Source organism: Psammomys obesus, unplaced genomic scaffold (assembly GCF_907164565.1).
Source record: "Psammomys obesus unplaced genomic scaffold, mPsaObe1.curated_primary_1811, whole genome shotgun sequence".
Classification (NCBI taxonomy): domain Eukaryota; kingdom Metazoa; phylum Chordata; class Mammalia; order Rodentia; family Muridae; genus Psammomys; species Psammomys obesus.
The window spans coordinates 6,599,902-6,623,795 of record NW_026585691.1 but is presented as its reverse complement, the minus strand read 5'-3'; the positions used below and the strand labels follow the sequence as shown (position 1 = coordinate 6,623,795).

The 23,894-nt window shown below is 38.0% G+C and overlaps 1 protein-coding gene across 4 annotated transcripts in view; it reads right to left on the bottom strand.

Moving 5' to 3' along the window:
* Positions 1-2,502: 2,502 nt before the first annotated feature.
* Ice2 (interactor of little elongation complex ELL subunit 2) overlaps positions 2,503-23,894 on the bottom strand; it is a 41,966-nt gene continuing 20,574 nt past the window's right edge. For 2 of the 4 annotated variants that reach the window (XM_055598786.1, XM_055598787.1), the window contains 7 exons: positions 19,680-20,658; positions 18,976-19,151; positions 13,414-13,543; positions 9,425-9,509; positions 8,225-8,275; positions 6,655-6,913; positions 2,503-3,155 (listed from right to left, as the gene is read on the bottom strand). In XM_055598786.1, the coding sequence (XP_055454761.1) occupies positions 3,027-3,155; positions 6,655-6,913; positions 8,225-8,275; positions 9,425-9,509; positions 13,414-13,543; positions 18,976-19,151; positions 19,680-20,658 (1,809 nt within the window). In that variant the 3' untranslated portion in view covers positions 2,503-3,026. The other 2 variants (XM_055598788.1, XM_055598789.1) reach the window with 2 other exon arrangements.

Below are 23,894 nucleotides of genomic sequence, written 5' to 3'. Positions count from 1 at the left end.
AAAACAAACAAACAAACAAACAAACAAAAAACAAACAAACAACCAAAAAAAAAACATAGAACAATGTGTACTATATAAATGTGTATCAAAGACTACCTTAACCTTTAATCAGTATATAAAATTCTATACCCATGTATCAAAAATAACCTTATTTCTATATCACTATACAGAATTCTATTCCAATGAATTAAAAAATATTTGAGAATGACTGAAGAGCATATTCAATAATCTATCCTTTTCTATTATTTCTATGTATTTTTATATTCCTATATCCCCCTTTTTTATTATATTGATGTTTTTACTTTACATCCCAATCCTACCCCATCTCTAACAAACTACCTAGTCACATCAGGACCAAGTGATTCCTCCTCCACTGAGGCCAGACAAGGCAGCCCAGCTAGGGGAAAGTAATGAAAAGTGGGCAATAGAGTCTATGTCAGAGGCAGCCCCCATTCCACTTGCCAGGGCATGCACAAGAAAACCAAGCTACCCATCAGTTACATATGTGTTGGGGGCTGAGATCCAGTCCATGCATGCTCTTTGGTTGGTGCCTCATTCTCTGTAAGTCCCTTTGGGTCTAGGTTAGTTGATTCTATTGGTCTTCTTGTAGAGTATGTTTCTGCTCTGGAATGAGGTATTGGACTTATACAACTCATTTACAAATGTAAGGTTTACTTCTAGTCCTGTTAAAAGCTGCTACTACAAGCTGTTTAGAATAAACAGTTATACAAGTTAATGGTTAATCAATTAAACTCATGGTCGTCAGATACTAGTCTAGTTTATCACAGACATAAACATCCTAAAATGAACATAGTAAATATCTAGAAATAAGCAATGTTTGTCTATTCATATTTACTATAGATAGATATGATTATGTATTATGTAAATATAAATGTAAACAGATGATCCTCAAAAACTTCAGAGACCTACAGAACATGGTATTTAAAGATATTTTTATTACTTTAAGGCCTTTTTGACTTGAGACATATCAGCTCCTGGCAACATCCCCAGCTTACCTCAATGGAAATGATGAGCATCATAAAATCTTTTGGTGATAGCTTCATTAATGGCACGCTAGCCACTAGGCAAAAATACCCTAGCTCTCTCTACAGACAACATGCTGTCCAAATGGACAAGACTTAGACGCAGGCTGAGTTGACTGCCAAGCTCTGCCATGACAGGGTAAGCAAGTCCTTAATATTTCCTGCTTCACAATTTCCTTTCGTCTGCCAGATATAATGTGTCAGAAGGCTGAAGATGATGCTCCAGTGTTATAGTGAGAGAATGATACTGACCATACAGAAAGCTGTCTCTATCCCCTCTTAGTTTTGGAAGCTGCTTTCCTGTACTTCCTTCTAAAGTAATAATTTTATTCACTCTCAAGTCTCTGATGGGGTTGAAGACTAGATAGCTATAGTTTCACAGTTAGACTTAAGTTGTTCAGAATTTAAGAAAATGTTTTAAGGTCTAGAATATTGTTTCTAAGTTGAAAATACAAGCTATGACAGAGAATGAGTTAGGTACAAAATTTTACCCACCTAGATAGGATAGATAGTACTTTCTTCAAGGTTCTCAAATACAAATGCAATAAACAATTCAAATGCAATTTTTACATATGGCTGATTGTTTCATAACTGCTCTTATTTTATGTAGTTTATTAGAAATAAACTCCATATGCAAAAAACAATAATATGTACTAATAATTTAGGTAACCAACCCCTCAGAAAATCAATGCAAAACAAAACCTGATAGTAGAAGAAAATTTCCAACTTGAAATATTTTAGAGGATTTTTTGGGTCTTTCTTTTTGTTAATTAAGAAAAATTTATGTGTATGAATGTTTTGCATATGTGTGTGTGTGTGTGTGTGTGTGTGTGTGTGTGTGTGTGTGTGTGCGCACTGCATACATGCTGTGCCCACAGAGGCCAGAAGAGGTCATCTGAGCCCCTGAAACTGGAGTTACAAATGGCCATGTTATTATGTGATTGGGAATCAAACCTGGGTCCTTTGCAATAAGCCACTTCTCTAGAACCCAATTCTTGGGTTTATTTTCGTATATTAACATGGAACAGTAAGACACACACACAAAATTAAAAAAAAAAAACATGAAAATCGTCATATATTTCTGAGATGACAAATTCCTGATGTGTCTAGTGTTTATTAAAAAAACAGGTAACAAAAAGTGAACATGTCTGTCCCCTCAAGCCCAAAATGGCCACACCTACTGCTGATGCTGCTTTCTGAATTAATCAGGATACATGAGAATTTTTTTTTTTTAAATTCTAGGCTTAATGGCACTATCACCATATCTGATAGAATGATGAAGCTTTTTTCCTGGAATGCATGCATCCTCCTGTTGTCTCTGCTTTCAGCAATGTTTCACCACACTGACATGGAATTTGTGCAAAGTAGTAGAGGTACTGTCATCAAAGGTCACACCACAGAATGCTTTGTGTTTTTGTAAAACACATGGTTGCCTACCAGGAAAATATTAATTTGCCACTTTTCAGAGATAGAGATTTTTCTTGTTTTCACTCTGGCGTCCACAATGGAATTTCAACAGGTTTTCAAACACATCAACAGCAGTGTTAATACTGACAAAAATGGATTATAAACAGCTGTTTCTAACAGTGGCAATATTTAACTGTTTGGGCCAGTTTCATTAAACTGGCAATATAATCAAATTAACATAATACATGACAATTCCTAAAACAGCAAGTGATTTTCCTACCTATGATCTTTAGAAAAAACAAGGCTATAAAAATATTTCTCTTATGTGGTTTGCTGCCATGCGAATGGAGCATTCTGGGTTCTCTATGTACCAGTGGTGAGGAGGGACACTAACTTCTGCTGTCACTGTCTTTCCCACAGTCAGTAGGTTTCCAAGGCACTTTGTAAAAACTTCAGGATAGCAAGGGGAAACACTCTTCTTGCTAGTTGATCTTTTGGGCACATTCCCCTCAAAGTTCAACATTAAACACTGTTATAACTGGTTTTTCTGAAACTTCATTTTCCACGGTCCAGCCCTTACGTTATTTTCCTTTTATTCTGAGCCACTCCTTCATTTTCAACTTGCTGAACAGGCAGGCAACTGCTTTTGGTTTCCATGGAAACTGGATTCCTGTGGCTATGGGTAGGCATTCTTGTCCCACCAACCTATGAAATGAAGCAAGAGCAGAATAACTTAATACATTCACAACTTGCCTCCAAAACACCAACTCTGCATCATTTACACAGAGACTTTCAACTTGAGAATGACCTTTTGTAAATTTTCAAGTCTTAGCCACATGGCTCCTTAAGAAGTTTTAATCTGACCCAGTTTTAAAAGCATTAAACTTCTGGTAACAATGAGGGAAAAAGCTGGAGTAGGGCTCAGCTATAAACTACTGTTACACTTGTAAGATGCTGAAATATGAAATTAGAAAATGAGGAAAGGGCAGGCCTTTTGAGAAAGTGTGCAATTCTGTAGAAGGGCAAGGAAGAAAGAAGAAATGTAAGGACAGGGGAAGGAAATACAAAGAAGTGGAAAGATAAAGGGGTGGACAGAAAGAAAAATGGAGCAAGGAAAGGAGATAAGGAAAGACGAAGGTACAAGAGACAAAGAATCTAAAAAGTAAGGTATAAAAAAGAACGGGGAAAAAACCAGAGAAGGAGAAAACTGAGGGTAGAAGGAGAACATTACACCAACAGAAATGGGAGGGAAATATCTGGAAGGGAAGAGGGGATGGGCATAGGTGAGGGGAGCACCAGCTCCCTTCATGTCAGTTCCAACTTGCACCCAGCCGCCATAGTCCAAGAGAGGGGAAAAGCCTGCTAATCGAAGTCTTGGCTAAAGAGAAGACCTGTAAATGCTATCACCTCCCTGGTCACTTAGAGGCCTCACACAAGATCGAGGTTGTACGTAGCCTGCAACCATTCCCACAAAGCTGCATGTATCTGCCCTGCCCCACATTCCCCCAGCCACCTCGCACCGGGAGTGCAGTCAGTTCTGCAAGTGGGAGGGTGAGGGCAGTTGTGACATACAAAGTCACTCACTCTCTCACAGTCTAGCCCAACAAACAAAGTGCCAGGACTATGGGTCACTAAGAATATACTACAATCAGTGTCTCCACTTCCTCTTTACTGAGCTTTTTTGGTTTGTTTTTAAGTTATGTGTCTAGAAATGGGGCAAACTTCAGAGCTTTCAGTCAGCCACTGTGTCTGTCTGTCTCTGATGCTCATGTCTAGCAATACAGCTAGTAAGTGCTGATTCTCAAGACACCTGTCACTTCCCCATTCAGCCAGTATTTTCCCTCAAGGTACTCATTAATTGGGTTTCTGAGAAAGCCAACATTCTGAAAACTGTGTGAGTGTTCAGTAAATGTCTATTATGGAACCTTTATACTGGTGAAAGGGGAGCAGATAAGACTCTGCAGTCCAACTCTTACTTGATGCAATAGGAGGCAGAGTGCAGGTCTACTGGAGTACGAATCAGGGTTCAGGACTTCAGGCACTGTCCAGGAATAAACACCTGGCTCAAGAGCACTAGGGATAAGGATCACAGCAAGGCCACTAGAAGGGATAGACAACTATTTCACACAGGCTCTGACTTCCCAGTTTTCAGAATGCTCTGATCTTTCTGCATATATGCTAAGGCTGGAAACTACAGGTGCTGAGCTTGTTTGGAATTATTAAAGACCCATTTCCATGGCCTGGTTAGGAAGGCAAGGAGGTGACATCAGGATGGAGAACTACACAGCATATGTAGTTCTCACAGCATATGTAGTTCATATGTACACAGCATACAGAGAACATATACAGCATATGACACTACCCATGTCGTCGTCAACAACAGAACAATTCAAAAGTCTTCAGCATTTGTATGAAAAGCTATTTATGAAAAGGGCTTCAAAACTGACTAATTGGGGAGAGAGAGAGAGACAAAGAGAGAGAGAGAGAGAGAGAGAGAGAAAAGCAGTGTGTTCAGGGGACACAAACATGTATCTACTACAGGCGCTGCTGACTTTCAAAACACACCAAGGCAACATTAGTTATCTAACTGTCTCTGTCCCAGGGCTGGACTATGCAACAGTCTTGTCCCAGATAAACTCAAGGGCATCTGTCCCTGCACTGGACACACTGCCCAGTGACACACATGGCTGAATTGTTAGAATATATATTTATGTATTCAAATCCTCAGTACACAGAATTTCTCCCTGTCCAATGAATTTTCTTGTTACACTGAAGTATATTGGATCACTCTACTGAAAAAGGCCAATCTTGTAAGTATTTCTAAGGCATAAGAATTCTATGTTTGGAGCCAGTCTGTACACCCACCTTTAAAAAAAACATCTTGTATAAGTATGTTTTCTTCAGCTTAATGTTGTTCAGTGCCAAGGTATTAAACTGTGTATTTTTACCAAAAAGGAATCAGATACCCCCATACAGAATTATATGTTGTAATTTGTAGACTATAATTAGTGTTTCTAAATTAAAAGAAAACTGTCTTCTTAGAATATAGATTTTCAAAAACATTTTCAATTATTATTTTAAAGTTACTTAAGAAATTTCCTTAGATTACAAAAATCACTAGTTAAGAGTATTTATAAACTAAAATAGTCACCAAAACTGAAGATAAATAGTGTTAACTAACTTTCTCCATTCTTTCATTTTTTTCAACTAGTTTCCCACATTTATACTTTCTTGTGAAAGTTCTCTAGGAATGAGGGAGTGGTTCCTTAGCATGCACAGGGCCTGGCTTCCATCTCCATCACCAAAATATTAACAAACAAACAAACAAAACAGAATGATCTCAAAATGGTGACATCAGGGTGGAAAACTGAAGGGCATACATAATCCTATCCAATGTGAACAATAAAAACAACATTAACAATTAAAAACTTCTCAGCATTTGTAGAAAAGCTACTTTCTCAAAAGAGTTTGGGGACAATTACAGAGTAATTGGGCATAACAGAGAAAAGGAAAAGGAGAGCATTCATAAGACACATATGTGAGCTATTTGAGCTCCTTAGGCGCTCCCAGGGAACTGTATACAGATTAAGGAACTCAATAATCTGACTAGAAGGGTTTGGGCAACATGGCAGGAAAATATACTGGGTTTTTACTTACTGGACATTTGGATTCATTTGCAGACAGCAAAGTTCTTCCTACAACTAAGCTCAAACTGAAACTGATGACAGGACAGAAAGAATGGGTGGCATGGTACAGAGACACTGTAGAGAGCACCTGCAGTTGTGGCTTCAAATTCTGGGTTAAAAAATGCTACTCAACTGACATTTTCAGAAGGGTTTTATAATGAGTATAGCATTAATAGCATTTCAATAAATCCTAAGTTATAAAATACTTAGCATAATATGACTTAGCTCTTAATATTTTACTGTATTTTAATAAGCCATTTCACTAATTACTAATACTTACTTTTAAATATTTCCCCATCTTACTAATCAATTTTTAATTATATCAAAATTTTATTATATGGACTCTTGCACATTGCCTCAATTGTTTAAAAGAAGATGATATACACAAATAATAACTAAGAAAATACAAGTTAGCTTTGGCCAGAAACTCAGGCACTGAACTTTGTGTATGCCTCATGCTTTGCATACATATAGCAAGTAAGTAGAGAATAGGATACTTAATTGTAAGAAAGATTTACCTTTGCTTGTCCTGCAGGGTGCAGTGTTTTAGGCGGAAAAGTACAAGGTATTCGTCCATGATGGATGTGATATGGTAACAGGTAACTGGGATCTAATGGGACCCAAGGAACCGAGAGACTGGAAGGTACACCAGGAAGGTCACAATGTGCTTTATGCAAATTATATGCTGTCCTAGTAACTTTTCCATCCGAGGTCTTGTAGATCAGCAGTGAAGAATCTTCTGCTGCATGAGATAGCAAGTAGGACCCGTCCTGCAAGCTGCATCCAACACTGACACTCAATTCACAGGTTTATGGTGCCAAGCTCATCATGTTCTCCTAACCCCACAGAGCAAAACTGAGCTGCCACAGGAAGAGAATGCCATTTCTGAAAGTATTTCAGGACTAGAAAAAGGTAAAGATTTCCAGAGCCTTTAAAACTACTTTACACTTCATGCACTAATCAAGTTTTTATTCCTAAATTCAGAAATATCTGACCACTTCCCTTATACCATTTTATTGATTTATAAATGTTAGTCATTTAATGGAAAAACAATCCATGTAACTCTCTAATCCATGATATGCTCCAACCATACATTTTCATTCATTCAGCACTATACTTACATTGTTTCTAACAGGTGAGAAAATAAACACAAAAGTGAATGTGACATGTCCAGGATTCTAAAGTGTCAGAAACAGGAAAGGAACATGCAGGGAAGATGTAGTAATAGCAGCAGGCTTATGTGTTTATGAGCAGCTGCTCAATTAGGCATAAACAAACATGAGCGATGCTAAGCAGTTGTCCAGTTTGGCATAAGAAGGCTTCAATACAAATCTGGCTTTTTGGTCTGTAACAGGTCAGAGCTTCAATCACAATCCTCTGCTAACACAGTAACTGATAATGGCCAATCTACATTTTTCTTTGCTTCTTGGAAAGCCTCAAGGGATTCAGTGTATCACCACAAAGAACAAAAGGCAATGGGCAGTAGACTGTTCTCTTGGGAATACACAGCCTCTGTAGGAAAGAGGTGGAAATAACAGTTCTTTTCTACATTATTAAAATGAAGACAATCAGCTTTAGTTACAGAGATATGCCCACAAACAGAATGAGTTACATTTTCACCAACTTTTAAAACTGAAAGTAACTGGTGTTGACAAAGGAGGTCAGAGAATTATTCTTAGCTTCTAGGGAGGCTTTTTCCTCTCTCAATCACTTTCAAATAAGGAAGCAAATGATTATTTGGTAGAAAGAATAAATAACATTTTAAATATTAGTTTCAAATCAATGAAACTGACAGTTTGAGGCCAGACTGGACTATATAGCAAGACTGTGCATGTGTATGTCTGTGTCTGTGTATGCGTGAGAGAGACAGACAGAGAAATATGAACAAAACAAATACACTTGCAATTTCATTACAGTCAGACACTAGCATGTTATCTTTCACTCATATTTTTAATTTTCAACTCTGATAAAATACTTTTTACACTTCTAATTTTTTTCATTTATCTCTAATAGCATATTGTTAAAGGTTCTAATAACTCCCAGTAAAGAAAATCAAAATATCTATGCAAAATATCCCAAAGCACTTACCTACACAATTTCTTTAGAATGTGTTGGAGAATGTTAAATAAACTTGAAATCCTATTAAACAAAAGAAATTGATGTGAAATTAAACTGAAACAAACTGAACAAAGAAACCTAAAAGCAAAAGCCTTATTAATAACACAGTAAGCCACACACAAACATGTAACAAGGACCAGCAATGAGATTATGTTGGGGTGAGATACCTAAATTCTTTAATTTCCTTTCATGTTCATAAAGTATTTGGCTCTGTGTTAGAAAAGTTATAATCATATAATTTTTAGAAATCCAAATTAAATAAAAATACAGAACAGCTGTAATCAGTTGCCAAGAAAATTGACTTTCTGCATGTGAGATGACAGAGAAGCACAGAGTGGGGACAGGCCAGCCAAAGGGGACACAAATGTATCATTCTAGGTATTTCCTTGGTGCCTCATCTACACATAAACTTATTTCCATTTATTATTTCTCTTAAAAAAAAGAATGAAAGAAGTGAGACAAGGGGTTAGTTAGTAAAATATTGAAAGACTTTTCTGTGCACACATAACAAAGCAATTTTTGGAGAGTGGAGTTTTGTGTAAGCAGGGTTCACATTTGACTGTTCTCTCACAAAGCTGTGTCAAATCAAATCGAGCTTTGCAGCTAAAAGCGGTGCCTTTAACACACTAACTACCAAGGCTGCACTCCGCTCGGCCTGTGCTGCGTGAGCCACCTCTCAGTCCTGGCTTAATTGTATATGAAATGGCCATAATGCTACAAGCCTTTCATGTCACGTTGTGTAATAGAATGAGCTCATCTGCATAAGCTTTTTCCTCACAATGAAGCACACAGAGTTCCGAGGACCACTCATTTAGTGTCCAACACTTGGTAGGATGGGCAAATTTTCAGGAGTCAGACTGTTCAGTCCCATAATGCTGAGGGCTGAAGCCTATGGCTGTCTCATCCTCCCCTTCTCCACCCAGGTCTAAAATGTGTGCTTCTCCTACACTTTTCACATATACTCTCTGGCTCTAGCCTCCTTTGTCTGAAGTACAAGACTGGTGTTATTAGCAGTATGCTTCTTTACAGATGGAGACAAATTGGGTAGGGGGGAAATCTTACAATCGTGAAAGTCATCAAATATCATCACTGTTTAGAGGTAAAGGGAAAGCTGCAATCACATGACACGAGTGAAGTCTTTTCAGCATCTACCATAAAGCACTTCCTTACTTGAGTGCTGCAAGTTTTTCTTTTAGTTCTTCTGAGGTGATTTCTTCTAGCATGAAAAGCTTTGAAGTAAATGCATCAATATGCCCTAAAAGCAAACATAAAACTTAAAGATACCCAAGTCATTGTGGTTATAAAACAAAACAAAAAATTTAATTACACTCTTTATATAAAGATGTTCAACTATAAAGGACTTTTGTATTTAAAAGGAGAAATATATTTCACTAAGTATTAAGTAAACTGAATTTAAAATGATACAAAATACAAATTATGGTATATATTCATGCTAAAATATTTGTTGAATATAGAAAAGTTTACACATGCCACATGCCCCAAATAAGATTTATTACCATAACCCTCAATTTAAGAGCAAAACCTGCTCAGATATTGTTGCTTCTGGTGCCGAGGAAAGCTGCATCTTCATGCAGTTGTAAAGAGAGGCATGTGTTTACCATGTAAACAAGCAGCTAAAAGTCAAGGCTGTGGGCGGGGCATGCTCAGTGAGTCTAAAAGATTATTATCACAAAACTATATTATAAAAATATAGCTTATCATTTTTTAATTAAAGCAGTCATGAACGTCTCCGTGGGTAAAGCAGTCTACTCAAAGCCTTATTTTCTTGCATGCCTGATATAAATCTATAATCCACAAAACCCAAAACATTACACTCTTAAAGTGCCACTTCTGTTGTGGAAAGCAATGAATACATTTTAAAACAAAATAAGCTGAGGTGTGCACTGAGGTGCTGTGATGTACTGGGTGACAGAGGAGATCCTGAGGCAAATGCAATACACACGGGTGAACAGGATGGCCATGCTACTACTACTGTATGAAGGCTAAAAGCATCACAGTGTAAGAGTAACACCCACTGGTACTGAAAATAATATTTTAGATTTATTTATATTTTTATGTTTTATATTTTATTTATATTTTAAACTCCTAATATTTTATTGTTAAATTACTTAGAAAATAGGTACCAGTCACTGGGACTACAAAAATTGCATATAGTTTAATAGCTTCTCTCCAATCTAGCCTACTTTACTCTCATTTGCTTTATACTCAAAGAAGTTAATTAGAAACATTTTTACCAGATGTCTTCCCACTAAGACAACATATCCGTTTGTTTTCACACCCACTTGTTATTTCTTATGCCAACTTCAGTTTCACCTCTCCATTTCTAGTGCTCATTATATGTGACATTTCTAATAATAAAGACACATTTTAATGGCTTAATAGCTATAAAAAGAGGATATTAAGTGCAATAATGTATTTTTGGATGTTTAACAAATGAGCCTTTGAGACTATTTACAGAACTTACCTTTTATAAAAGTAACAATAAAAGTATGTAGTATAGTATCCAGCAAATACAGTCTATCAGAGAATTAACTGGACAGAGGACCCTGTACTGAGTGCCATAAAGGACTACTTTCTCAAAGAAGCTATACCTCTCAACACTGGAATTTTCTAACCTGAGGGCTCAAGTGAGGTCTATGAGTGCATGAGATACTTGTCTCCTCTGTCCTAGGGGCACTTGAGCCAGATTTGAGAAGCTGAAAGCTCTGGCCATCATCCTTCAGTAACAACCAATCTCTTCAGATCATACTTTAAGATGAGTTACACTTGGGAGCCATTGCTTTAGATGGCAAAAATGAAGCCTTCAGGTTCATGCATCATTTATACATAATGCATACATAGGTAGTCGAGCTTTATATGAAGTACAAGTTCGTAGAAACAATCACACAGGCAGAAGTCATATATTTTAGTGATAAATGGGAAGATTTATAATTATTTCACTATTTGTAGATTTTATCAAAACAAATTCTCCATCAATTTTAAGTATTTAGAGAAATGGAATATAAAAATATACATTTAGTACACTGCAATTCAAAACATCAAAGAGAGTATGATTCCACATTTTCAAAAAGTTTTACTGAGAGTAGTCTAATAGTGCTCACTGCCTCCTTAGATAGTTCTCGATAGAGAAGCATCTTTCCCCACTGTGGAGGCAGTCACACTCTCCTGTAAGCTAGGATCAACTTCTATATTCTATCTAAGAGTTCCTTTAATTAAAGCCTTACACTGGTGTTACTTCAACTTTCATGTCACCACCGTTTTTGTTTACATCATTAGTCATTAGGTTAGCCATCATGTTCCTGTGGCTGCAATTGAGAGTCCGAGCAGTGACTGTTAATATTCTCAGTCAGCTATTTCTTCTACAGCTCCATGTAAGTTTGATTACAATTTCACTTACAGCATTATTACCTTTTCTGTTTTTCCCCCCTTTATCTTTGCTGGCCAACTCCTTGTTTTCATTATCTGCTCTCGTAAGTTCTCGAATGGTTGGGACAAGGAAGTGTCACACTACACATTTAATTTCTGTGCATAAAATGGTAAGAGGTATATAGCAGTCAAAAAGAAAGGATAGAAGCAGTCACTGAACATGTGTGTCTGTAATCTACTTTATACTTAGTGAAGTGAGGAGCTGGCAATGAAGTTTATATGCAACTTCCACTTTTTTTTTTTTTTTTTTTTTTTTTTTGAGATGGGGTTTCTGTGTATAGCGTTCGCTGTCCTGTAATTTGCTCTGTAGACCAGGCTGGCCTTGAACTGACAGTGATCTGCCTGCCTCTGCCTCCAGAATGCTGGGACTAAAGGTATGTGCCACAATTGCCCAGCTTCAACTTTTATTCTTAATATACTGTCATAACTGTAATTTTATTCTTAATATACTGTCATGCTTCTAAGAACAGTGTAAAGTAAGGACTGCCTGGATGCCAACTCTATGGATTTGATAAATATCATTAACACTGGATAGTATATAGAGAAGTTGTGATGAAAGTACAGATTTTCTTAAAGAAATAGCTCTTAAGGTTTTTAAAGGGCAAGAAGCAATGTAATCTAGAGAAGGTGAGCATGTTTATAGACAGCAAAACAAGCAAGCAAACAAACAAAAAAGCAAGTGTGTTTATTGCACATGAAGACTGTGAGCTATGGTGGTTCTCAGGGTGCCCCAGTATTAGTACCTGAGATTGTGTTAGAAACAAGAAGACCCAGGTCCCATTCTGGATCACTCAATCAGACACTCTACGACCAGCTCTAAAATAATAGCCAGGTATGGCAGCATGGACTAATTCCAGCAGCTGGGAGGCTGAGTCAGGATTGGGAATATGAAGCCAGCCAGATACTCTATAAAAAATAAATAACAACAATAAGAACTCCCCCAAATATTGATTAATCAAAATGGGGACAAATTTTCAAATAAACAAATTGGAATCATTGTTGAAACAATGATTGTTTCTAGACCAGACAAGAAAAACACATAGCACTCACTATATACAGGGTATCATGCTTACGCTCTATACTAGGAACATACAAAGGTCTATCAGGCTCTGACTTTAACCTACTTACTGTCTAACAGGAAAAAGTGATGGCCTAAGAAAGAACAACAATGTAGGAAGTAACAAACGGCAAGTGAAAGAACACTTAGGAGATCAAAAGAAGAAAAAGGCTGGAGGAGATGGGAGCCAGCAGGGCAGACAGACTGATCAGCATCACCTTGTATCAGTGCAGAGACCAAGATACGAGATGACTAAGATGCTCAGCATTGTAGCATTCCAACATGAAGGAACAGACTGAACAATGAGAGCAGGAAACTGGGCATATGAAGCATGCGAACTACATAAGAACCCTGGCAATGTCATTCAAAGCCCTGCTAATAATTCTCTTCTACTCAAAACTTCAAAACCAAAATAAAGTCAAAAGCTGTTTCAAGATGAGATTTCTAAGACAAGGCCATTATAATTGCAAGAAACTTACAAGTATGTGTATATCAATTTAGCAGCTCACCAAAACTCCCTGCCAGTTTGACTGCGGAGTCAGTATAATCAGAGGATGGAAAACAAAAGAAGTACAAAATGAAGTATGTACAGCTGAATTTAAAGATAAGTACTTAAAAGGAATTACAAAGGGGAAGAGGACTCCTATAGACTCACCAACATAAAACGAGCAGTTGGAATGCAATAAACTTTCAGTCCAGAAGCGACAGAGTTCGCTTTCAGTCAGAGCTTCAACTCCATAACAACCTTGATACTCTACTTTTGGTAGCACGTAAACTGGAAATTGCTGCAATGCAAAATTGCATTTTGTCAAAGCTCTAGATCTACTCTCCACACACATTCCATGGTGCACAAGTGCTCACAGACCATACATACATACAATAAATAAAAACTCAAACAAAAACAAAATTTACTTCCCATAGAAAATATATTTACCTATATAGTCAGAAGCTTTTGAATGTCTGCAGGAAATTTAATTTTATTTATTTTGTATAGTGTAGGATTTGGGCAGGAAGATGTGTGTGTATGTATGTGTATATATATATATACACACACACACACATTTGCCTCTGAGGGGTAGATTCAGGAAGTGGAGGATAGATAAGGGATCCCTTACCACCCTCATCTCCGACACAAACAGACATACTCCCTGCCAAGGATGTAATTCACAGCGGACTCCATGGGACAGAGCCCAACACATGCAATTGTTCATAGGTCCAAAGATAAATACTAGAAGGCAGTAATTAACATATACTTCTCAAAAGAAAAGAAAAACGACCCTCCCCTTTTTAGACATCAATCACTCAAATTTCTGGAGCAGCTGGTTTTCTTCCTAAGAATGAGCATTTATAACTCTAAGGAAAACCATGGATATTACTACATTTATAACACAAGATGCTTTATTCCAAGCACTAAGCAAGTGAAAAATTATCCATTTAGAGCTTACTAGTCAGAATATCAAGCAGATGGAGCAAAATGACTACCCCATTACTGGTCTATGGGAGGATGTGCAAGCAAGTACCTACTTGTGAAATACTGCAGCACCTGTGATCTCTTCTGTCAATGAAAACTTAATTCTTTGGTGGTGCTGGACATTAAGCCCAGGGTCATGTGCATGCTCCACAAGTGCTCTACCACTGAGCTATGACATATTCCCCGTCTGAAAAGTCTACTCTCAACTGGATTCTCCATTCCCGGCTACAAAAGAAACACGGTTTACAGAACCTACTCAAGTGACATCACTAGTTAGCACTCTAAAGTTAAAATAAGGTGCTATCTTTCACAGATTTAAAAACATTTTATCATTATTTCTCAGTTTCTAGCTTTCTTAAAACAGTTTAGTGCCTTTGGCACACCAATGGTGCTAAGAACAATTCAAACACAGCATTTCAGCCATCAGCACACAGAATGATGTGGTTTATGTGACTACTGATTTCTCTGAGACGTTAAAGTAGTGACTCCTAAAGGTAATATTGCCTATAATGTAAGACACGTAATAACCTGGTGACCTTGTTAAAATGTAGACTTAGGTGGTGCCTAAGGTTTTGCATGTTTTAGAAGTTGTCATCCTAAGGACCATAGTTTGAGCAGTAAGAACCACAGAGCTGCTTCTCAATAAAAAATAAACACAATGATTAGATTAAAATCATTGTATAATATAGAAATTCATTAGCAAATGATAATATGATTTAGCCTCCTACCGTTAAAGCAAATAGAAACTGGGGACAAAATTTCCATTCTCTATTTTGCCTCCAGAATGTTCAGACATTTGGGCCAGTGATATGGCTCAGCAGATAAAACCATTTGTTGCAAAACCTAACAACCTGAATCTACACAAAATAGAGAGGGAGAAAACAGACTCCAGCAAATTGTGCTCTGATCTCCACACATGTTCCATAGCACACAACTGCCCATACACCATTTGCCTAGGCACAATAAATAGAAACCTAAAGAATACCCTCAAGCCTCATGTCAGAGACCTACGAAATCTGTTCAGTGACATAGTTGATTATAGACCAGGTGATGCAAAGGGAAGATGTTCATCTTTTTGGATCTTAAATGGATTACAGCATTATCTACACATGGAAAGTCATCTTCAAGATGCATATATACACACATACATATGGGGGAGTGTGCTTTTCTTTAATAGAAAAATAAGTCTTAAATCTGACTTTAAATTACCCCACCCACAAGAAATGTGGAGATGAGGGAATAAAGATAGAGGGTAAGACCAAACAATAACTGGCCCAACCTGAGACCTACCCCATGCTAAAGAGCCAGCCCCTGACTCTAATAATGATACTCTGCTATGCTTTCAGACAGAAGTTTAACTTGACTGTTGCCTGGGAGGCTCTAGCCAACAGCAAATCGAGAAAATCGAGACAGATACTAGACTTGCAGCTAAGCATAGGGTGGAACTCTGGGGGTCCTGTGGAAGTGTTGGGAGAAAGATGGAAGGACCTGGAGTGGACAGGAACCTCATAAGACCAACAGAGACAACTAACCCAGTCACATGGGGGCCTCTCAGAGATTTAGACATCAACCAAGGAACATGCATGATCTGGACCTAGGCCTCCTAGGATCACGCAGCTGAGGGGTGGCTTGGTCTTCATATGGGGCGCCTGGCAAGTAGAGGCGGGGGGGGGGAGTGTTTCTAACATGGACTCTATTGCCTGCTTTTGGATCATTTCCCCCTAGCAGGGCTGTCTTGGCTGCCCTCAGGGGATGAAGATATGCACAGTCCTGATGTGACTTGATGTACTGGGGAAGGTTAATGGGGGCGGGGCTCCCCTTTCCTGGGGAAAAAGGGAGGGAAAGGGGAAAGGAGAAGTGGGAAGGGGACTGACAGGAGGTCAGGGAGGGAGCATTCATGAGATGTAAAGTAAATAAACTAATATATATATATATATTATTATATATATATATTATATATATATTATATATTTATATATATATATATATAAATCTGACTATTTCTGCATGCTTTCTATTGCCATCTTCAGGAAGCCATGGAAAGGGCCTGAATGTTTTCTCTCCCCTTAGTATCCACTGAAGTGCAAATACTGTGCTGCCCAAGTGAAAGCTTTTCTTGTTTCTGCTTGCCAGTTTTTACATAAATCTCTTAAATCCTTATGTCCATTCCTAAACAGATGGTTCACAGGCAGACTTCTCCCCAGTACTACTGAGTTTCTTCTATTCTTCCTAACATATTGTACCTTTAAGCAGCCTTTTTTCTCAGGACCTGGAATGTCAACATAAAATGTGGATAACTGAATCTGAAATTGTTAACCATTTTAAAATGCAGCACCCAGAATACATGGCTAACTGTGATAGTCAAGAGTTAGTAGCCATTTATCAGTTAGCTGGCCTCAATTTCATAGTTCTGCACAGAACCTATAAGCTCCAACTTTGTAGTGGTCCACATCAGCCTCTGTCTTCTCTTCCAATTTCTCTTTACTAAGCACAGTATTGTTTTTATTGTTGTTTTTTGTTATTGAGACAGGGGCTTACTCTGTAGCCCAGGATAGCCTGGAACTTACTTTGTAGAACACCTGGCCTCAACTGCTTACAATCCTCCTGCCTCCCAAGTGCTGGGATTGATTATCTATCTATCTATCTATCTATCTATCTATCTATCTATCTATCTATCTATCTATCTATCTATCTATGGTTTTTCAAGACAGAGTTTGCTGTGTACCCTGGCTGTCCTGGAACTCACTATGTAGGCCAGGCTGGCCTCAAACATAGAGATCCACCTGCCTCTGCCTCCCAAGTGCTAGGACTGAAGGCATGTGCCACCACCGCAAGGGTGTGCTGGGATTATTATTAACCAGAGTTTTGTTGAGGAAGTAAGATAACAACAACACAAAACTGCAGAGTTAAGTAAAAATCAGAAATGATATTCTTGAACACCAGGAGTTAGACTTGGAAACCTGAAAACCTTCTCTAAATAAGCTGATTCTTATGAAGGAAATATTTTAAGGATACATTCTTAAATGACAGTATTTTCAAGTTTTTTCAAACTAGTGTGGACACTAACTTCCCTCTAATGTTCGTTACAAAAGACCCTTAGCCTCCTAACCCCTCAAGTTTTCTCACCTATTTACTGAGTTTCTGTTCTACTAACATTTGAGGAGAAAAAAGAGAGAGAGAGAGAGAGAGAGAGAGAAATAAATGGGGCATAAGTCCAATAAGCATACATTACAATATGGGAATTATACCATGTTTGCTAAACCGCCATACATAAAGAACGACAGATGCAAGGGGCAAGCATTCCCAGAAAAGCTTTCAAGTTTTACTCACTTTCGTAGTCAGAAATATGACTTCTATTTAGATATTTTCTGGGGCACAATTGTTCTGACATCTTGATGAATACTTTTCTACTAGATGGCTATAGACTGATACTTACAAATTTCACTTTCTGAGTGAATGAGAATGATCCTACCAAGTTATCTTGGTCAAAATTAAACTGGTGTCCAAATTCTCCTTGGGCTATTTTTACTTGGGAGATACTGACTTCACCAATTTTTGAGCATATAAACAAAAAGAAAAAAAAAAGAAAAAGTGTTATGTATTCACAGTTTAGAATGTGAAAGAAATGAGTCTGGCTACAAAAAAAAAAAAATGAGAGTGCAAATAAGTATACAAATACAACTAAAACAAATACACAAACAAACAAAAAAGAGCTGGAGAGATAGATGGTTCAGCAGTCAAGAGCAGTGGCTTCTCTTCCAGAGGATCCAGCAGTTCGATTTTCAGAAACTACATGGTAGCTCATAAATGCCTGTAAGTGACCCAACTCCCTCTTCTGGCATCTTCAGGCACTAGGCAAACAGATGTGGTGCACAGACATACATGCTGGGAAAACATCCAAGCACATAAAATGAAATAATTAAACAGAAAAAAAACAATTTAACAAGTTCTCTTGGGCTAATGAAATAGTTCATTGGGTCAGTTGCTTCCCACCGAGCCTCATGATCTGAGCTCCAGGAGAGAAGCAATTTCCAAAAGTTGTCCTCTGACCTCCACGCGTCCATATACATATATATTTGCATATGGGTGTGTGCACCCTCTCTCAATAAATAGAAATTTCAAAAAAAAAAAAAAAAGCCTTTTAAGAAACAGTAAGACACCTTAGTGCTTCTTAGCAGACACCTCAGTACCTCTTAACAATCAATTAAAACATGCTTCTCACTATTTACCAGACACTAGAAGTCACGAACAAGAGTGCCACGTGCTCTAAAAGAGAGGCTCGGCCACAAAAGAGACACTGGGAAAACTATAACAATCACCTGCTTCATTTACTGAAGAGACCTTATCTCACACTCTAAGAGCAGCCCGAGGGGAAAGCCTGGCACCCTAGCAGCCTTGAAACTTCAGAGCTCTTTTAAAGCTTCTGTTTCTAGAAGACATTGAGAAATGTCTCAGGGTAAAGAAAGGGCTCATAAGTCACACACAAGATGGGATGTAAGTGCCAGTCTGGTCAAATCAATCTAAATGATGTTTTCCTAGGGTTCATATGGACTAGTGAGGTTGGTTATCAGCATTTATGACACTGGTGTGTGTATCTTATTAAAACTGACTTTAACATCTTATTAAAAGAAGTTTACCCAGAAATTTAGGAATGACCAGCAAGTTAAAAATTAAATTTTGTTAGAAAGCCATGTTCACTATTTGGGATTATCATTCACACTGCCATCACACTCTCAGATGACTTACTCTTCTGATCTTCTTTCGTTTTTTGGAGCGTGGTCTTGTCTCTACCCTCTGGACGCTACACCGCACAAGTAACAACAGATCTTGTAGGCTGAACAACTTGTAAACAAAATTTCCTTCTTGAGGAGCTATATATTCTGATGTATCTTCCACATAGTCTTGAAGTTCATACGGCAATCCTTTAAAAACATTTCTCATTACCATTTAAAAATATGTTGTTCCTTTATGCACTGGAATTTGGGACATAGCAACTATAACTCCACCTTGAGCCATACTTACTTACTGACACTGCATTAGAGAGCTATACTCAGAGCTTTCAAGTTCTCTTACTTTTCAGAAATACCTCCATGAGCACTGGGCAAAGCATGCATCAAGGTGATAAGCAGCTACAAGAACGAACTTAAAAGATCCAGCTATTTCCAAGCTAGGAGGACTGAAGAGCATCATTACACTCATTCTGTAGTCCAATGTTTATGATCCCCTCCATGAGCTTAGTGACCTAACCATGTACATGCTGGGTAAACAGTATACAAATTGGGTAGATATACAAAGAGGACATGGTGGAAGCTGAAATAGTGATTAACAGACTGAAATGAAATGTTAGTGACTAGGTAAAAATTATAAAACAGGTTATAATAGTAAGAAAGAAGGGAGAAAAGCTAAGGAAAAGGAATAGACAAACTGGTGAGTTCTTGATATTCACTTACGTCCTTTAGGCTTCTGAAATGCAGATGGCCAACTGGATTTTGGCCAGCTAGAGGCATCCAAAGCAGCAGAGGCTTGCTCAGAAGCAGATGGCTGTTTACATTCTTCTGAATTAATCAATGTCAACTCCGGTACTTTCCTGGAAACTGGCTTTAAAAGCTCATCCTGCATTTTTAGAATTTCTCCAACTGGATCAAACTTTTTATAGACTCTCTTGATAGGTTTCTTTAAAACACAAGACTCTTCGGAAATAGTAGTAGTCTGGTTTCCCATAGAAGCCTGTGCTGAAGAATTTGGACTTGCTGGTCTAGAACCCAAATCAACTGTCTTTCCGTTACTATTTTTATTCTCTGTATCAATGATTAAACAGTCCTCATCTGTATCACTACCACAAGGAATCCCTTTCTCAGTTTCAGCTGTTTCTGATGCAGTAGCTGTTTTATTGCCATTGTCTGTGTTCCCCGGAATACTCTGTCTTTCATCATTGGTACACAGCATACCTATATCATTTTCCTTAGAGATTCCATCAGATGTTCTGTGGACTTCATTATCTTGTATTAAAGATTTTGCATTGGCACTGGGAACCTCTTCATCACAAGATTCAAGTCCTTGAATATCTTTATTTTTGTACTCTTCAGGACCACTTTCCACACTAGAGAATAGCTGTTTCTCCTTCTGTAATTGTTTCATCAGAATCTGACATAAACTTCTAGAATCATCAGTAATGTTTGGTGTAGCTGGTGCTTCAGTTATAGCTAGTGCCTTAGGTATAGCTGGTGCTAGAGGCACAGCTGCTCCTTTGGGGGCTGTGTGGACATCTGTCATGATGGGTGCAGAGGAGTCACTTTCTGAGCTTGGTGACCTAGATGGACTAGTGGTAGTTACTCCAAAGGTTTCAAGTTCTGTGACATCACCATCAAAATCCAGATCCATATTTTCCAGTGTCTCAATTTTTCGGCAATCACTAGCTTCAGTGGATGTCTTGGAAGAAAATATATTGACCAATTATTAGGGAAAAGTTCAGGTCATAGTTACCTAACTCTAATGTCTTACCCCTAACATTATAGTTCATGTTTCTAAGAGTAGAAAGATGGGGCTGATGACTCAGTGAGTAACAGGATTTCTATGCAAGCATAAAACCTGAGTCTGGATCTCCAGCACCCAAATAAAAGCCAGACATGGAGATGTGAGACAGTGATCCCAATGTCACAGAAGACAAAGGGAGTACAGTTGGAGGAAGATCCCAAGAACTTGCTAGCCAGCCAGTCTAGCCGAAAAGGTTAGCCTCAGGGTCAGTGAGAGACTGTATCTCAAAACTAAAGCTGAGAGTTTATTAGTCTCAGAAAGATGCTTGGTGTTGACCACTGGCCTCCATGTGTGTAACATACACTACAGGTCCCTCTTACCTCCATACACATTCACACAATCGCAGCAGAAAGGTTTAATGTCTAAAATGTACACAATTTATAGTCAAGTACTTAATTTTGTATTCTCCTTGAAAGTGTTTATACAGACAGATCTGTCATGGTATAATAGCACAAGAAACTGAACTGTGAAATGTCAGCCCCAGAGAAGCATAGTCACAAATGCGAAAACAGACAAGACCATCACAAAGAGATGGCCTCAGGCTCAACAACAAAAGATGTTCATGTATGCTCACTTCATATACTCTGGGAGAGAACCTTGAACTTAGCTGACCAGGAGGACAGTTTCTTTACCTCTGTTAGGCAAGGATCTTCCTAATACCAATCAGTGACACTCTTTGCATATCCACTCAGGGTAAACACTGAGTAAAATATTATAAGGCAAAGATGGACAGGAAGTGGCTCTTGGTATTCTGGAACACAAAGTCATTGAGGATGCAATTTTTATGTACTATTTTGATAATAGCAAAACTACAAATAGCTTTAAACTATTCAAGAATAATTACCCACTAGTCAAGCACCAGAGATCTGTTCTCAAACTGGAAGAGCCCTTCATTTTTAAAATGAATTAATTTTAGTTTTTTTTCAAACAGGTTCACACACAGCTCTTTCTTATGCAGCAGAAGCTGACCTTAAACTCATAAACTTCCTGTTTCTACCCCCAAGTGCTGAGATTACAGGAACGCCATACTATATCTAGCTGTTTATTTTACTATTTGTGGTACTGATGATTGAACACAGGGATACTGCATGGTAGACAAATACTCTACCATTGAGCTGTAATTTGTAGCCTTGGCAGAGTGAGTTTTTTAGTAAATTCCATGAAAACTTGACTATAAGCTAGGTATACTACACATTTGGGGGTAGGGTTTGAGAGAGTGAGTGTGGCAGCAATTAAGTTCAAGACTGACCTATAGAAATTACCTGATCTCTCTGAACTTCACATTTTATATTTCTAAAATAGGAATAGTAAGGCTACTTTTTTCTGGATTTGTTCTAAAGATCAAATGAAAAATCATAAACAGGAATTTTCTTGACATTGTGCCTGGCACATAGTAAGCAGCCTCTCAACCTCTGAGAGCTCTAATGAAATGAACAAATCTACCACAAAGGGAGACTGTGTGCCATCAACAGGAGGGCAGTCCCACACAGCAAGGATAAAACAGAACTGGAGATAGCACCAAGAAAGAGAGCAAGGAAGAACACAGGCAATGTTAACAGGGTAAGAGAAAAAGGAGGAAAAAATGTGAATGTGACAGAAACATCACCAGGCCTGCTCAATGGTACTGTCTTTAAGGAGGTAGATGAGGATATTGAAAGGATGACTAACATTGATAGGAATGAAAACACATGTAAGACTGAAATGTATATCCTATACATTCTACATATGCTCTCTTTCCTCTGAGAACCCAAGGGGCCTTTCTAAAAGTGGACTATAAGTTAGTAAAACCTCAACATTGTGCAGAGCAGAATTTGCTAAGGTCCTACTCCAGTTAAAAAGGAAATAAAATTAGAAATTATTAAGAAAACTTCAACAGTAAATCCAAGAACCCAGAACATAAAAACACATACAACTATTGGATAAAATAAGGAGATGAGAATTTTAGAATACTTAAGATGCAACAAAAGTTAGAACAAACACTTGAGGTAATCAGTATCACAATCTGGGGCTCAGCAGACACCGGTCTCCCCTCAGAATCATCTCTGCATGCTGTTGCTGGAGTCTTGGGAGACACCAGCTATTAAAGAGTCACACTACTCCAAACACAAGGCTGAGAAGGTTAGGCTAAAAACCTGTGAGGAAATGGGTTCCTTCTGCATTACCTTAACTCACAGCTCTATGGGATGAAAGGCCTTACTGGGAAACTGAACTCTGCCTTGTTAACTTCATCCTGTGATACTGCCAAAAGCATAGGCTTTTTTGGTTGTTTCTTCAGAACTGGCAAATACCATCAAAAGCATAAATGACCCTAAGTGATGGCTTGCCTCCTAGACTCCTGTAATCATGCTCTATCTCAGCTTTGTAAATCCTTATCCTATTAGGACTCCACCCACCCCATGCTAGTAAGAAATATGTTCTTGTATTTTTCCAGCAACAATGTTTAGGTGTCATCAGTAATGGGAAGGTCCCACTACCAAAGTCATTCTGTGACTTTTATCCTTCTTAACCTGCTTTGTTTCTTCCTGGTATTTCTCATCTCTTGACATGCACCTGCCACCAGTACATATTCCAACATTAAAATGTAAAAGAATAAAACATACAACAAGCTGGAAGTGCTTTATGACATATCATGAAAATATCAATGCTCAAATGGCAAACAGAAAAGTTAAAACATATAAAACTGAAAAAATAAGCTGCTGACAGTGACACACACTGGTAATCGCAGCACTCAGGGAGGCAGAGGCAGGTGGATCTCTGTAAGTTCGAAGGCAGCCTGGTCTACAAAGCAAGTCTAGGATAGCCAAGGTTACACAGAGAAACCCTGTCTTAAAAAATCCAAAACCAAACCAAAACAAAACAAAAAATAAAACCAAAAATGAAAAATCAACAGCCTTAAAATAGTGTAAGTTTGTACAAGTAGGGAAACATTTTTTTATATCTTAATTTAAAATTGTCTGATTTCTTACCTGACTAAAACTTTCTGACCATATTTACTATCTTCAGGCCTTCTTGGTCCTGAATATAAAACACCTCCATCCCTGTCCATCTCTCTATTTCTTACTGTATCCTGTTTTTCTCCATAGTATTTCTCAGTATCTGCTGCTTCTGCTGCTGCATATTTAGAATGTGTT